This window comes from Egretta garzetta, unplaced genomic scaffold (assembly GCF_000687185.1).
Source record: "Egretta garzetta isolate BGI_Z169 unplaced genomic scaffold, ASM68718v1 scaffold54, whole genome shotgun sequence".
In the NCBI taxonomy this organism is placed as follows: Eukaryota; Metazoa; Chordata; class Aves; order Pelecaniformes; family Ardeidae; genus Egretta; species Egretta garzetta.
This window is the reverse complement of record NW_009259313.1, coordinates 197,276-210,871: the sequence shown is the minus strand read 5'-3', so window position 1 is coordinate 210,871 and position 13,596 is coordinate 197,276. Positions and strand designations below refer to the sequence as shown.

General features: G+C 44.4%; 2 protein-coding genes across 2 annotated transcripts in view; one reads left to right on the top strand and one right to left on the bottom strand.

Annotated features, from left to right (window-relative positions):
* The window catches only part of LOC104124103 (MAD2L1 binding protein), a 5,345-nt gene extending 2,388 nt beyond the window's left edge, over nucleotides 1-2,957 (top strand). The window contains exon 2 of the mRNA XM_009636412.2: nucleotides 611-2,957. Coding sequence (XP_009634707.1) covers nucleotides 611-1,141 — 531 coding nt within the window. The 3' untranslated portion in view covers nucleotides 1,142-2,957. The remainder of the gene's footprint in view (nucleotides 1-610) is intronic.
* Nucleotides 2,958-3,126: 169 nt separating this feature from the next.
* LOC104124117 (epoxide hydrolase 1) lies at nucleotides 3,127-13,596 on the bottom strand. The gene is made up of 10 exons (XM_009636426.2): nucleotides 13,553-13,596; nucleotides 12,181-12,204; nucleotides 11,046-11,259; nucleotides 10,221-10,401; nucleotides 9,246-9,476; nucleotides 8,702-8,831; nucleotides 7,547-7,761; nucleotides 4,697-4,805; nucleotides 4,286-4,411; nucleotides 3,127-3,328 (listed from the first exon to the last, which is right to left on the bottom strand). The coding sequence occupies exons 1-10, from the start codon at nucleotides 13,579-13,581 to the stop codon at nucleotides 3,127-3,129; spliced, it is 1,461 nt and encodes a 486-aa protein (XP_009634721.2). The 5' UTR covers nucleotides 13,582-13,596.

Below are 13,596 nucleotides of genomic sequence, written 5' to 3'. Positions count from 1 at the left end.
CCGGGGTGTGTGGGGGGAAAATCCCTGGGCCCGGGGGCGGCCGTGCCGTCCTGTCAGGCAGAGGCTGCGGCATTTGAGTTCTGTCTGTAACTAATTCTTAGCGCGGTAACTCGTATTTTAATGTGTCAGCTGCTTCTAAAGTAAAGCGCTGTAGCTGTATCCTTAAATGTTACCACAGCTTCATTAAAAAAAATAAAAATAAAGCTTTAGGTTAGGTGGCTAAACGTCTCAACAAGTTACTGTTTCTCTCTTGTCACGCTTTCTGCTCAAAGTGCTGTTTTGTTTGTTACTCAAACGGCTCTAAGGGAAAAAAAAATAATGCTAAGTGGGTTTGGAGCAATAGCTTTTAAAGATAGCCTTCTGACTCTTGTGGGAATTCATCAGTAGCGTGATTCAGATTCAAACTGAGTAGCTACAGAGCAGCCTGTTGTGTTCTCTTGGACCTGCTGATTCTATACGTGGGTACCTGTATCTCTTAAAAGTAGCATAAAGCCCTTTGAACCTTCCTTGACTTTCAGGAATGGGATGGGCCATGCTTTCTGAAGAGCATATTAGGACTAATATGTCCTAATAATGAAATGTATTAATCTTGTTTTGTTTTGTTTTCCAGGATGGAGATGTGATTAAGAAGCCACCCTCCATGGACCTGGCAAGCAAGAAGTGCCAGCAGGTGCTGATGCTGCTGGAGGGGGTGCTCCAGCACTTGGAAGTAATGTTTAGTTTGACACTGGTTCCTCGGGTTCTTATTCTACTTGGAGGCAATGTCATGAGCCCCAAGGAGCTCTATGAGCTCAACTTGGAGGGTATTTGTGAGGGCAGTGCTGAGGAGAGTCTGAAAACTGCGTCCTGCGTTCGCAAGCTCTTTCATTCGCTCTTTGTTGCGGATGTCTTCAGTGAACTTCAGGCTCTCCCTGTCATGGGCACTGTTGTTATGCTCCAAGGACACCGTGATTGTGGTGTTGATTGGTTCCGGCCCAAGCTCAACTATAAAGTGCCGACCCGAGGGAGGAAACTAACTGTTAACTTGTCGTGTGATGGAGACATCAACATAAGCGCCTCGCCTCCTCAGCCGATGGCTTCTACTTGGGAGGACTACGTCTGGTTTCAAGCACCAGTGACGCTCAAAGGCTTTCATGAATGACTTGTGCTCTGTAGAACTTCAATGGAATATTGAATAACCTTTGGTGCTGCTTTAAGTGATAATAACTTTATCATGTAACTGCATATTCTTGTCTGTCTGGATCTCTTCTCCAGGGCATCTTCTGCCTTCCTGTAGCTTGACTGTGTTCATCTCCTGAATTGTTGTTGAAAGCAAATACCCTTTAAGGCACAGTTGCACACAGATACAGTGATTATTTAGGGACCTGAGTTGTGGCACAGGAGGTGAACTAGTGTTGGGAGTAAAACTTTCCTGCCACATACTTAACTGAACTGGCAAATACTGGACACAGTCTTCTCTCTCCTGAGTTTTAATGCAGATGTTTCTCTGGTAATAATTGCTACAGTAGCTGATTATTTGGGACTCTAGATAATGCATGTGATTATTAATGCACTTGGCCTTTACTATAAAGGCCATAACCAGTCTTACCTACCCTATTCCTCTAAAATGAGGCCTTTCCCTGCAGTCTGATCGGGCTTGAGTACTCAAGTGTTTTCCCCATCTATTTGATAAAATTAGACTTCCCCATAACTCAGTTTAAGTTACTTAATAATCCAAAGAGTGGGACTTCTCAGCAATTGGGAGGTCTTATACCTAGTGCCGTCTTGTACCGGTGACGAAAAGAGGTTGAGCAGTCCTGTGGAGGCAGGGAAGCACATCTTTTCCCTCCCCCCACCCTTTAGTCCAACAGCCCTGACAATCAGTTAGTTATGCAGTTAAAAGTAAGCAGTTTCTGCTCTAACCCTCTTCAGAGGAAGTTAGGGCTCCTGCCCCAATATGCTAGCTTATTCTCACTTAAAACCACAACAAAAAAGTTAGTTTTTTGCTTACCTTTACCTCTGAGTCTCAGACTCTAAATGTTTCTGAAATGTGAAGAAGAGGTGAGGGGAGTGTGACCAAATTTGGCACTATCTTTACCTGTCAAATTCCTGTTCTAAGTCAGAATGTACTACTTGGAAGCAAAACTTGAGCCCTTTCTTCTGGCCTGGTGTCTAGTGCAGGATGGGACAAGGAAGGGAGGGAGTGAAACACAGTGTGTCGGAACCAAATATCTGCTGGAGTTATCTTTGGTCAGCTGGGTATGTATCTGTAATGCAGTGAGCTTAATAGCTTCAAATAGCGCTATCCCTCTTGAAGAGAAACTCGAGCCTACTGGTAGTGAGGTTGCTTGCAGTTTCTTGCTAGCAAAAATTGCATGATGGGGTGGTAAAAATCCTTTCAAAGAAGGGTAAAGGTTGAAGTAACCCTCTACACTTGGTGCATGTTTAACTTTGTCCTTTTGGAATGGAATGAGGTTATAGAACTAAGAGGAAATTAAGTCGATATTTTTGAGCTTGGAGAATGCTAGGAGTGCTGCTTCTGCCTTATTATCCATTAACAACTGTTTACAACGCGTAGGAACTGCTAAAGCTAGCTCTAGGGGGAAAACTCCTAGAATGAAGAAAGCTGCCTTATGTGCAGCTGCCCACTTGAATATGTAATCACAGGTCTCTTGAATGAAATATAACTTGAACGTAGGAGTGTTTGTGCTCAGGAGATCAAAACCCTTTACACTTCCACCAAAGCTGCTTGTAAAGCATATTTAAGAATGCTAGCACTCAAGTATTTAAAGAAGCTTTTGAACAGAAGCCTTAGTTCTGAGGAACAAGGGGCCAGTTTCTTTTTACTCTCTTCCCCAAATGAGTGCAATGTTACTGCATTAAACTGTTTACATATTCTGTTATACTTGAACAATGATGCAGCAATGATATGGTGCTGGGAATGAAAGAAGACAAGATGCCTTTTCTTTTTTTTTCTTGTGAAGAGTTTTAGAGCTTGATTAACAAGTTTACTACTATAATCATTGTCAAAATAAAATGCTGGCTTCTATATGTAATTCATTGGATTTATTCGGTCTCTCAAAGTAAAGGTTCTGCTGGTGGCAGAACAACTTGCTTCCATTCTATGTATGTATCTCAACTGCCGCTTCACAGCTGTTCCACCTTTCTGACAAAGCGCATGATGTCTTGTGCCAGAAGCTTTGGTTCCTCAAAGGCAGCAAAATGCCCTCCCCGTGGCATGTAAGAGTAAGTGATGATGTTCTTGAAGACCTTCTTTGCCCAGGCATGTGGTGTATGTACGAGCTCGTGAGGAAAAGCTGCAAGCCCTGTGGGAACGTATACTCCAACCCTAGAAGACATTAGTTAACTGCATTTTTGAAAGAAGTCCTGGGAAAAGTCTATAAAAACCTTCTGACTCTGGTAACTGCCAGTCAGCTGGAGAAGTTTCACTACAGCAACCCATTTTGTGGTCTGTACTCTCTTGAAGAGCTTCACTTGTACTTGGATCTCCTTGAGTTTAAGAATGTTATACCCAAAGATGCGTAAAGTAGAGCCAACTTTGCACACAGTTCAATCTTGAAATGTTTCAGATTTTTAAGCTTACCTTGTTTTGTAGTTTTGTGACATGGCAAGATGCCACACCTCTTTGTGAAAGTCAGACATGAGGTAGCTCATGTTTACTTTAGAATTTGTGGTACCAGTATATGACTCTCTTGAGAGGAAAGGTAAACTGGTTCAGTCTCCAGAGAAAAAGACTCTGTTTGTATAATCAATCACTTGGAGAATTCTGCTCAGCAGCATTTTCCTGGTCAGCCTTTCTTATAGTCATCTTACAGCCAGCAGCTGTTAGAAGGTGCTTGGTTTCAAGTACTGCTCTCCAAATTGCTTCCTCAAGTTTGTGCTTAACTGTTGTAGTTCTTAGTTTACCCATCAGTAAGATCCATATCCTTGCTCATTCACTTTAAACTTCTCTTTGAAATGCTCACAATTTTCTGTTTTGTTTTTACTGAACTGAGCTACGGATTACATTTGTTTGGTGAGTAAGTATATAGACCTGTATTTTGCACACAAGCAAGACTGAATATACTTTGATAAGTCTTCTGCATTCTCGGCCACAAGCCACCTTGTGTGAGTTATAGGTTCAAAAGAAAAGTGACCCTTAACTGTATTTATCAAAAGAAAATAACTTGGATTATTTTTTTTTTGAGGTAGCTAAATTTGCTGATGTAGGTAGTATAAAAGTTTATGCAGGCAAATATGGCTCAATCTCATTTACAAATCTGTCTTGCACCTGCCACTTCATTACCTGGCATCAGCAGTTAGGCTAGGGTCCTTGGAGATGTTCTCCTTGTAGAATCGCATTGAGGACACAATGGAGGATGTCACCCAATAAATCATCACATTGGTCAAAAGCTCATCAAGAGAGTATTTGCTGTTGAGAGAGAAGATGAAGAAGTGTCATCGGAAGCTGTTTCTCAGTATGCTATATTGGGCTCGTGCCCTGAAGAAGAGTTGTCCCTCTTGTTCTCCACTCATTTTCAAGCAACAAATTAATTGGCACCCGTGTGCCCAGAGCAAAACTACCTGGTGCTGAAGGAGTAGTTTGCAAGCATTCTGCTGTAAGATTGAACTACTTGTCATTTACCTATCTCCTCGTTAGTTATCATCACTCATTTTTTTAATGAGTCTTCTCATGGTAGAGCACCTGTTTTCTTACCTTCCCAAGCCTCCATCATCTTTATGCAGAAATGATTTATCTGTCCAGGTAGAGAATTTCTCCAAAATATATGCAGCAAGCCCCACAGGGGAGTCAGTCAGTCCACAGCCTAATTCAGGAGAAGAACAGGAGAGCTATTGCAGTTGCAATACTTCAGCAGAAGTTAAACTGGACATTCATGAATTCTTCAGAATTTTCTATGAGACTTCAGTACAGAGTCTCTATTTTACTAGCCCTGGTAGTACTTTATTCTTGACAAATTCACCCCAGTGGGATTCCAGCTGTAACTGACAGCGCTACAAACTGGGGTAATTCCTATATAAAAGAAGCTAGGGGCTAAGGAAGTCCTGTTGGCTTCTTGGTAACGTGTGTCAGAAGGAGCAAATTCAGATGTAAAGGGATTACACTCTGAAAAGAAATTTCAGATAAACTATTTGGGAGCACTGTGCTGCTTAGGATGGATAACTGAGACCTGGAGTGCTGTTCATCACTTTTTACCTAATTTAAACAGCGCTGTGTTGTGTATCTGTTACCTGTTCCTGCCTTTGGGGAATGCTAACAAGCATTATAAACCCAGCAGGTACACAGCATGTTATATTTGTGTTCTTCCCTGTAAAACAGGGATAGGGATCACTTCAGCAGTGATAGAGGCTTGCCCTGGGAAAACTGCTGTAGTTTTACGGTACACTTGGTATTGCCTACTCTCAAGTGTATTTTAGTGTGACTTTAGTACTGGGTGACTTTGTAGAAGATGATGCACAACATGATCTCAATTTAATAGTGGACATAGCTAACACAAAATAAGTTTGTGCTTTGGCACAGCAGTTTCCCTGCACTGGCGGGCCTGGAGTGATTTGCTACAGATCAAAGTCATGTAAATGCTTTGACCAGCAATGTTAGGGTAGGCTAAAATGTGCCAGCTAACACATGACCTGTCTGGAGATGAGTATTTTCTGGGCTGAAGACTGGCTCTGAACCACTGTATTCTATGTCCATGGATTAGATGCTCAGAAATACAATCTTGGTTGTAGCTTGCTTGTCATTCAACCTGTACCATATCTTAGCTACCACAACTTGTGGTGAGTGAAAATACTTTAGGTTTGCTTTAAATCTGCCTAATGAGAACTAAACCAATAATTGATATTGATTGAGACTGAGTAGGGAATGCAATTTTTTCCCCTCTTCATTTTCTACATTTCATAATTTTGGCATGATACAAAATCCCTGCTCTTCTTTTTCCAGGTTGAAGAGTCCTGGACTATGTATAGTGCTTGTATGGAAGCTGCTTGGTCACTTCAGTCTTTCTTTTCTCCCCTTCCTGTATTATTCTGATTCTAAAATGTATTTATGAAACAGGGTGAACAGGGGTGCACCAGATTCTGAATATCATGGATTTAGTGTTTTGTCTTAGTCTCTTTCTGCTTTCTGTAAGAGTTTGTAAGATTCTCTTAAACTCTGAGCCGGCTGACATTTCAAAGCGCTATCCATGACTCATGGATTCTCTCATATGGCGACAGCCAGACTAGAGCCCATTGTGATTTTCTTCCTCTACTTAAATTGCTTTGCACTTTGTTGACGTCAGGGGGTTTGGGCCAGTTTAATCACCCAGCCACTTAAATGTTTTTGCAACTCTCTGGAGTTATCTTTAGATTAAACCAAACCCTGGATAGCTGTCAAATTTTCACGTAACCATTAACCTTTATCTGTAGAGAAATTAGGATCCTGTTGAAATGTACAGGTGCCAGCACAGATTTTTGTGATACTCTCCCTCCCCTGGAACTTGTTTACTTATTCCTGTGCTTGGATTCTCATGTTAACTAGTTATTAATCTGTGAATTTAATCCTTTTCTTAAGGCAGTTTAATTTCAATAAGAACATTGGGGGAGGAACCCCAACAAAACTTTTTTGGAAATGAAGTATGTTCCGTTACCGGATCCACAGCTCTTTTATTCTGCCAGAGCTCTGATTTTTGAAGCTTGATTTCCCTGTAATATTATTACCTGTAAATCAATTCTCCTCATTAAAATAGTTCTGCTAGTTTTCTGATCAGAGACTAGTCATACAGGTGTTCATTTTTCTGGGGCTACCTTCACTGTTTGGCTCTTAAATAAACCCCCCAAACTGCCCAACCTGGTATCTCATTTGTCTCCTATTATTTCTTTGGTATTATCATCAGTTCAAGCAACAGGCTAGACATTAGCTGACATTTCAGTTTGAGTTTCTTTTTTCTCAGTGGATTGCCAGGATGGGGTGCTATTCATTCTACGGTCTTCACATCTGACACCAGCCTGAGACAGCTCCGCTGTCTTCCCTGATGAGGGATTATTTCAGTAAAGGAATACCCCATAACCCCTGCTAGTGGGGACTGATGCAAATAGTTCATTTAACTCTTCTGAGATGGCCGTCCCTTTCTCCAGACTCCTTATCTACTGGCCCCACTCTGTCAGGCTTCTGGCTTTTCAGGTGTTAGAGCTGTGTCTACCTTTCTGCAAGTTTCACATTGCACTTGCTTATGATATTTTTCTTGTTTTCACCCACACTTATTTCTAGAAGCTTCAATTTTAGGACTCTGTGCTTTACTTTGAGAGGCTTTTTGCGAAGGGGTTCTTTCCCCAAGAGAAGTGAGATGCCATTTTAAAAGACCTTGAAAAGTGATATTTGTAGTCTCCATCTTTTTTTAAGCTGTTCCTTTTAACTTCCTTTTACACAGTCCTTGTTCCCATGCCTTGCATTCAGTCACCAGAACTCAGTGCTTCTCAGACATGGTTGGCCTTTTTTCAACGATAAGTTTTTATATACCATAAGCAGTTAGTATACAATGTTCATAGCAATATAGAGAAGGTTCATTACCTGCAGTGTCTGGTTTGGTGGCTTGGATGTGTAAATATCCAGACTCTCGCAGAAGTTCGTATATATTCTTCTGGATGAAAGGGTACATACGTTGAACATCTTCCCTAGTGAGGCCAACGAGCCATGGCACATAAGCCCCAAGCATCACAGAAATCATCCCTCTCAAACCTTGTCTGCCGACGAAGATGAAATTCAGATGAAGCCCTTTCACAGATCTAAAATTAAGTTAATGAATAGAAGGTTAAATCAAGTGATTTTTTTGTCTCCAAACTTTCTAGAAAATAAGTCTGCCTGGAGCTGTGATAGAAGCATTTCACTGTGCCAAATACATAAAAAGGTTCATCATGATTAAAAAAAAATAAATTATGGGAGATAGAAATGGTACAGCTGGTGCCATCTCCATCTGGCCGTGCCACTGGTATGATGTTAGCTTCAGGTACTCAGTTTCTGGATGTGGCATATCCATGCTGGTAGCTCTGGCTGATGCTTTTGTGTTGTTCTGTGCTGTAGGGAACAGGCTGTGTTGGGTATTTTCTGAAAAGCTTGAGCAGATCACATGTGGCCACAGTGCTCTGGGTGCTGTGAAGCACAACTGCAATCGGGAACAGCAAGCTGCTCAGCCTGCAATCTGACTGCTTCAGGAGCTTTCTCACTTTATCTGTTCTCTGACCTAAGCGTGGCTGTGGTGCCTGCTTTTCATTAAATGCTAACCAATGAGCTGTGATGCCATCTTCTAAGGAAGGTATTGTGTTTCTTTTCCCATCAGTCCCAACTCTGCATTTTAGCTAGGGAACTCCTATACTTTGTGGTACTGTTTGTCTGCTCCCTGCTGATTTTAAATTTATCTCCTTCCTGATTTAGAAGGACGATCTGTCTCCTTGAGGTCTCAAATCAAAATGCAGCAGAGTTTACTTCCACAGCTAGTGAAAGAGAAGCCAAACAGTGCTGAAATTAGAAAGCATGAGAACTGTGTCAATATCCCCGCAAAGCACATGAATACAACTGAACTCACAGGAGTGTGGATGTCCCTGGAGGAAACAAAGCGGAAAGGGACGAGAGGCAGGGCAGACAGAAGGCAGGACCAGGACCATGGAACCAGAAGGTAGGATAAGAACTGGAGGCAGCTTTTCTGCACTGATTCTCTTTGCTACTCACTGTGGCAGCATCTGAGCCATGTTTGTGGTAATACGAGATCCCCAGTCTCCTCCCTGTAGGTAGTATTCCTTGAAGCCCAATCTGTTCATCAGCTTATGAAATATCCGAGCAGTTGCTATGGTGTCAAAGCCTGTAGGTAAAGAGAAACACAGGAGACCTGTTTGCCCTGTTTGTCTTTTGGCCTTGGCCAAAGGTCGTACCCTGACAGAGACATGAGTACACTGCTGTGTGAAGGCATAGCGTGCATTGCTGCTCTGCCTCACTTGTAGCAATAAGGTGATGACAGAATGATGATAAAAATGATAGAAACAAGAGGATAGAAATTCAGTGGAAAGTGGAGGAAGTGGAAAGCAGAGGAAGTGGAAAGCAGACCTGGCTTCCAGCTTCCAGATCTCCATAGCCAGCCCCAGAGCATCAGTCACGTGGGTGTTAGTGCAGAGCCAAGCATCTGCATTCACAAAATGCAGTGAGCAGGGGGCCTGGAGATGGCTGAGGTGTTACTCCCAAAACCTTGTGATTCCAACAGAGCCTTTTCGTCACTTACCTTTCTGGTGCGGTGCCTCTGAAAAGCCATAGCCTGGAATGGATGGGCAGATGACCTCAAACACCACATCACCCTCATTTAGGCTGTGGCCAGCTGGCTCCGTGAGCAGAGGGATGATCTTGTAGAACTCGTAGAAGGAGCCGGGCCAGCCGTGGACCATCAGCAGAGGCTGAACAGCTCGACCATGAGGGACGTAGGAGGGCTTCACATGGATAAAATGGATATCGATCCCTGCCACACATCCAAGACAGAGAAATTAGAGCTCTGGTTCCATCACAGTTTCTGCTCTGGACTCTGAAGAAGGAGGGTGGCAAAACTGTTATTAGCATTTGTAGCAGCAGTTACACAATCAACCCATTGCAAGAAGATGCCTAGCTGAAAGGGGATGCCTCGTATTGTACCCCTGTCTCATCTTTTACATACAGACAGCGGTATCGATCCCAGCTCTGGATATTGGGCTCATAGGAGATTGAGCATGTACCTCCTGAGCAACTGGTCTCACAGTATATAAGTAGAGCTTCACTTAAATGAATAGCGCAATGCAGGTAGACACATGCAAAAACACGACAAAATTATAAAATAAGGGAGTAATAAAGAGAGAAACATGAAAAAGTAAGTGCAAGATAGAAGTTTAACCTGCAGATCACTTACCTAAAGTCTGGCTAACCTCACCTGGCTAAACTGGGTGGTGGTGGTAGAAATTCTAGCCCCAGAGTCTGGGCAAATTTTGTAATTTTCAAAGGTGGCTTCAAGGCAATAGCAGAAAAAACCTCCTCATCAGTTAGCACAGGTTCAGAGCCAGATGAAGCCCATCTTGAAGCAGACCTAATCTTATTGCCTCCACTAGTGATATTTCACTCATATCACTAAGCTGTTATGCATATTGTTGCCTTAAATATTGTAACCTCTTAAATCCCCCCCTTCTCTCTGTGCATTTCAGAACGAGACCTGCTCAAGCCACAGAGACCCCCTCACCTTCAATGGTGGTTTGGAAATGGGGGTATTTGTTCAGGACTTCCACTTGCTTGCGCCAGTCGAACTGGTTCCTCCAGTAGGCCACCACCTTCTTCAAGTAGCTGGAGTTGAAGCCGTAGTGGAAGGCAGCCCCTTCCAGTGGCGGTGCATAGCGGGCCTGCTCCAGGCGGCGGTGCAGGTCCTGCAGAAGGGAGCCCTTCTTGCGAGGCTGGCCAGCTGCCCACGCATGCCCTACGCCAGAGCAGGCATGGACGGGCTCTCCTGGCTCTGCTGGCTTTTGTATTGCTATCTGGGACACCACAAGCCCTCCTGAAGCAGTGGCATATTCTGCATGACCTCCTGAATACTTTATATGGGGAATATATTTTTCTACAGGTTACCCTAGGGCACCCAGGAGTACCAGGTCCTACTCTTGCCTTGTTGCTAACTTGCTTTAGGGTTTTTGGCACTAGGAGCTTGCTGGCACTACCAACTGGAAGAATAAGAAGCTCAGCCTGAGCTGGTGGCTGCTAGTTCGCCAGATAATTAGGGACAGGCATGTAGGGACAGAAGTGCTGTGACTCAGTCAAGACCCTGTCCCTCTTCACCCTTCCAGCCCTTGCCTCTGTGGAAGCCCCTCAGTCCTGTCCCACCAGCGCAACTGCTGTCCTGATGCCCTCCCACCCAGCTCCACCATCTGCAGACCCACTGCACCAGGTAGCTGCACCAGTGTATACAAGTGCACTGCTGCCACCCCCAAGACATCACCTCAAAGCAGTAACGTTGGTGACAGACTGGCTCCACCTTGCAGTTTTCTGCCCCTCCCTACATCCCAGCCACCGGTACCTCGATTTCTTCGTCAGACGTCTCAATCTTGAAAGGACGGATACTTTCATCTTCTTGCCCTTTTAGGGGTCTTTCACCTGAGCCCCACCATCCATCGCCCATTTCAATAGTCTTGATCTTTTGTCTAGATGTCAGCCAGTAAACCAGCATCCCTCCAACACCCAGGGCGGCCGCAGGGACCAGGACTGCATTCTTCTGAGAATATTCAAAGCACCTGGGGAGGCATAAAATAGTTTGTGTTCAACAAGAGATGTGTCAAGGGTAAAGGGGACTATGCTGAGGCTTGTTTTCACATCGGTTGGGACTGAGCAGTAACAAATGCCTACAGAACCCATGGAGTCAGCAGGGGCTGGGGTTTTCTGTTATTTTTGAAGATCACAGGCAAGATTTGGGACAGGTTTACATCTACCAGTGCTTCTTACAGACCTCAAGTCCTTACTGATCAGGACTTGCTGATCACAAGGCTTCCTTGTCCCTCTCCTTGTGAACCAGGATGCCCTGGGGGACAAGGGTCAATAGGATATGGGCCAGTCTATTTTAAGGCAGCTACTGAAGTGAATGGGATAGTAGCAGCAGAACTCCTCTGGGAATAAAAACTGCACAGACAGAATGGGCTGAGGAGCAGGAGCAGTGACAAGGGTCTTCAGCTGCTGGAGAGAGCTGGATGTGCCTCTTTTGGCAGTGCTTTATCCATAACTCCCCTACAGATTCAATCATCTTTTAGGGCAATACTGGCCCTCCACAATAGCTTTCCATGGGTAAAGGTCTCAGCTTGTCTGGCTGGTGCCCCAGTTTCTGTTCTAGACAGAAAGGTTTCAGGCTTTCTTGAGGTGTGGCAGCTAAGTCTCCAGCGTTGCTTTTAACAGATATGCAGCATGTTTCAAAACTGTTCAAATGCTTGAGCAATCAGTCCTAAATGTAGTGTACCTTCTTGTCCCTCTGACCTGTGCCTGAAGCTCTCCAGCTTCCCTTGGGGATTAGTAGAGGTGTCCAGGGCTATTGCAGGGAGCTGCAAGGGGACTGTGAATGAAGATTTTGTTGTTGTCATACAGGGTGGGGAAGGGACTATGCTGTGCCCCAACCAGGGTGCTAATAAGAAGTGGAGGTCTCAGCACAGGGCAGCTATTTCACTCACCTGATCCGGGACAAGATGCTCTCCCTACAAAAGGGGAAAAAAAAAAAAGAAGATCCTTATAGTCTGATAATGTATGAATGGTACCAGCCTGAATGCCACCTGCCAGCATCATTTACTGCCCAGCCATGGGATCACAAGCTGTTCAGCCACCCGGCAACATCTGCCATTATTTTTCCTACTTTTTGGATGGGACAGAAAGAGAGAGCTCAGAACACTGCCCCTGCACAGAGCCAGTGTTTCTGGGCTGTGTTTTAGCTAGATAGCTTGTTGCCACAATGTTCCCTCCTTCAGCACAATTTAGATAAAAGGTGCTAAACAACTGGGTAGGTGTCCTTGCAGGGTTTCATCCTACAAGCGGCTCTGCTACTTCAGCCAAGAAAATAGTTTATTTTAGTTGCTGTGCAGTGATTAGGGCACAGCCTTGGAAGGGGACTTTTGAACTCAAGGATTATTCTGCTGCCAGCCACATGGTACTTATCGTGCTGCAGGGCTGGCATGAGGAGAAGCTTGTGGGACTTCTCCCCGTTCAGATTTCAATGGGCTGCTATACCTTTGCTACTTCTAACTACTCCTGACTGGATACCAAGGCTTTTAGGTCTTACTGCCTGCAAGAAAAAGCAAACATCCTCCTTGGTTCTCTTTCAGCCTGGTAGATTCTCTTGCAAGAAAAGCACAGCCTAAAATCTAGCAAAATTAGAAATGACCTGAGAAAGTCTTGTTACTCTGCCGTCTGGAAGGCAGCTAGATTAGGGAGCCATTTGGTGTCATAATTACAATACCTTGAGACACACACACAAAAAAAAGGACATGAAATTCCATGAAAACCCAAGTCACCTGGCTGTTTCTTTTTACCTGGTATTGTTTCCTACTGCTTCCTGTGATGCAGAACCCGGTGCCTGTACTGGAAACCCCAGCAATCCCCAAGGCAATTTGGTAATGATCTCTGAGCCTATGTGTGATTTTTAAGGAGGTATGTCCTCAAACCGCTCCCAGACAAGGAAGAACAGGGCTTCTAAGAGTAAACAGTGTCAGCTTCCACCTCCCTGGAGGCTGAGCAGCTTATGCAACAGGTAATAATATCCCCCTGCACTTACATCCCAGAGTTTAGTGAGTCAGAGGCATGAAACGAGTTATCATGGCAATAGCACAAACTCGGTACTGCTAAAAAAGCAAGCGTGTCCCAGAAGCAGCTCTCTGAGCGACACAAAACAAGGCTCAGTCTAATAAAACCTCCTCCTCGCTCACATTCAGCAGAACTCAGCCACATGCTCCCACCCTCCAATGGCCTGGTGACCCCGTAGGGGCCTTCTCCTGCCCCAGCCCCAGGAAACCCCATTCAGGGTCCCTCCTCCCCACACCGACGGGATCTCACCAGGCGTTTGGAAGGATCTCCTGCCACATGTCTGCTCCTCCTTG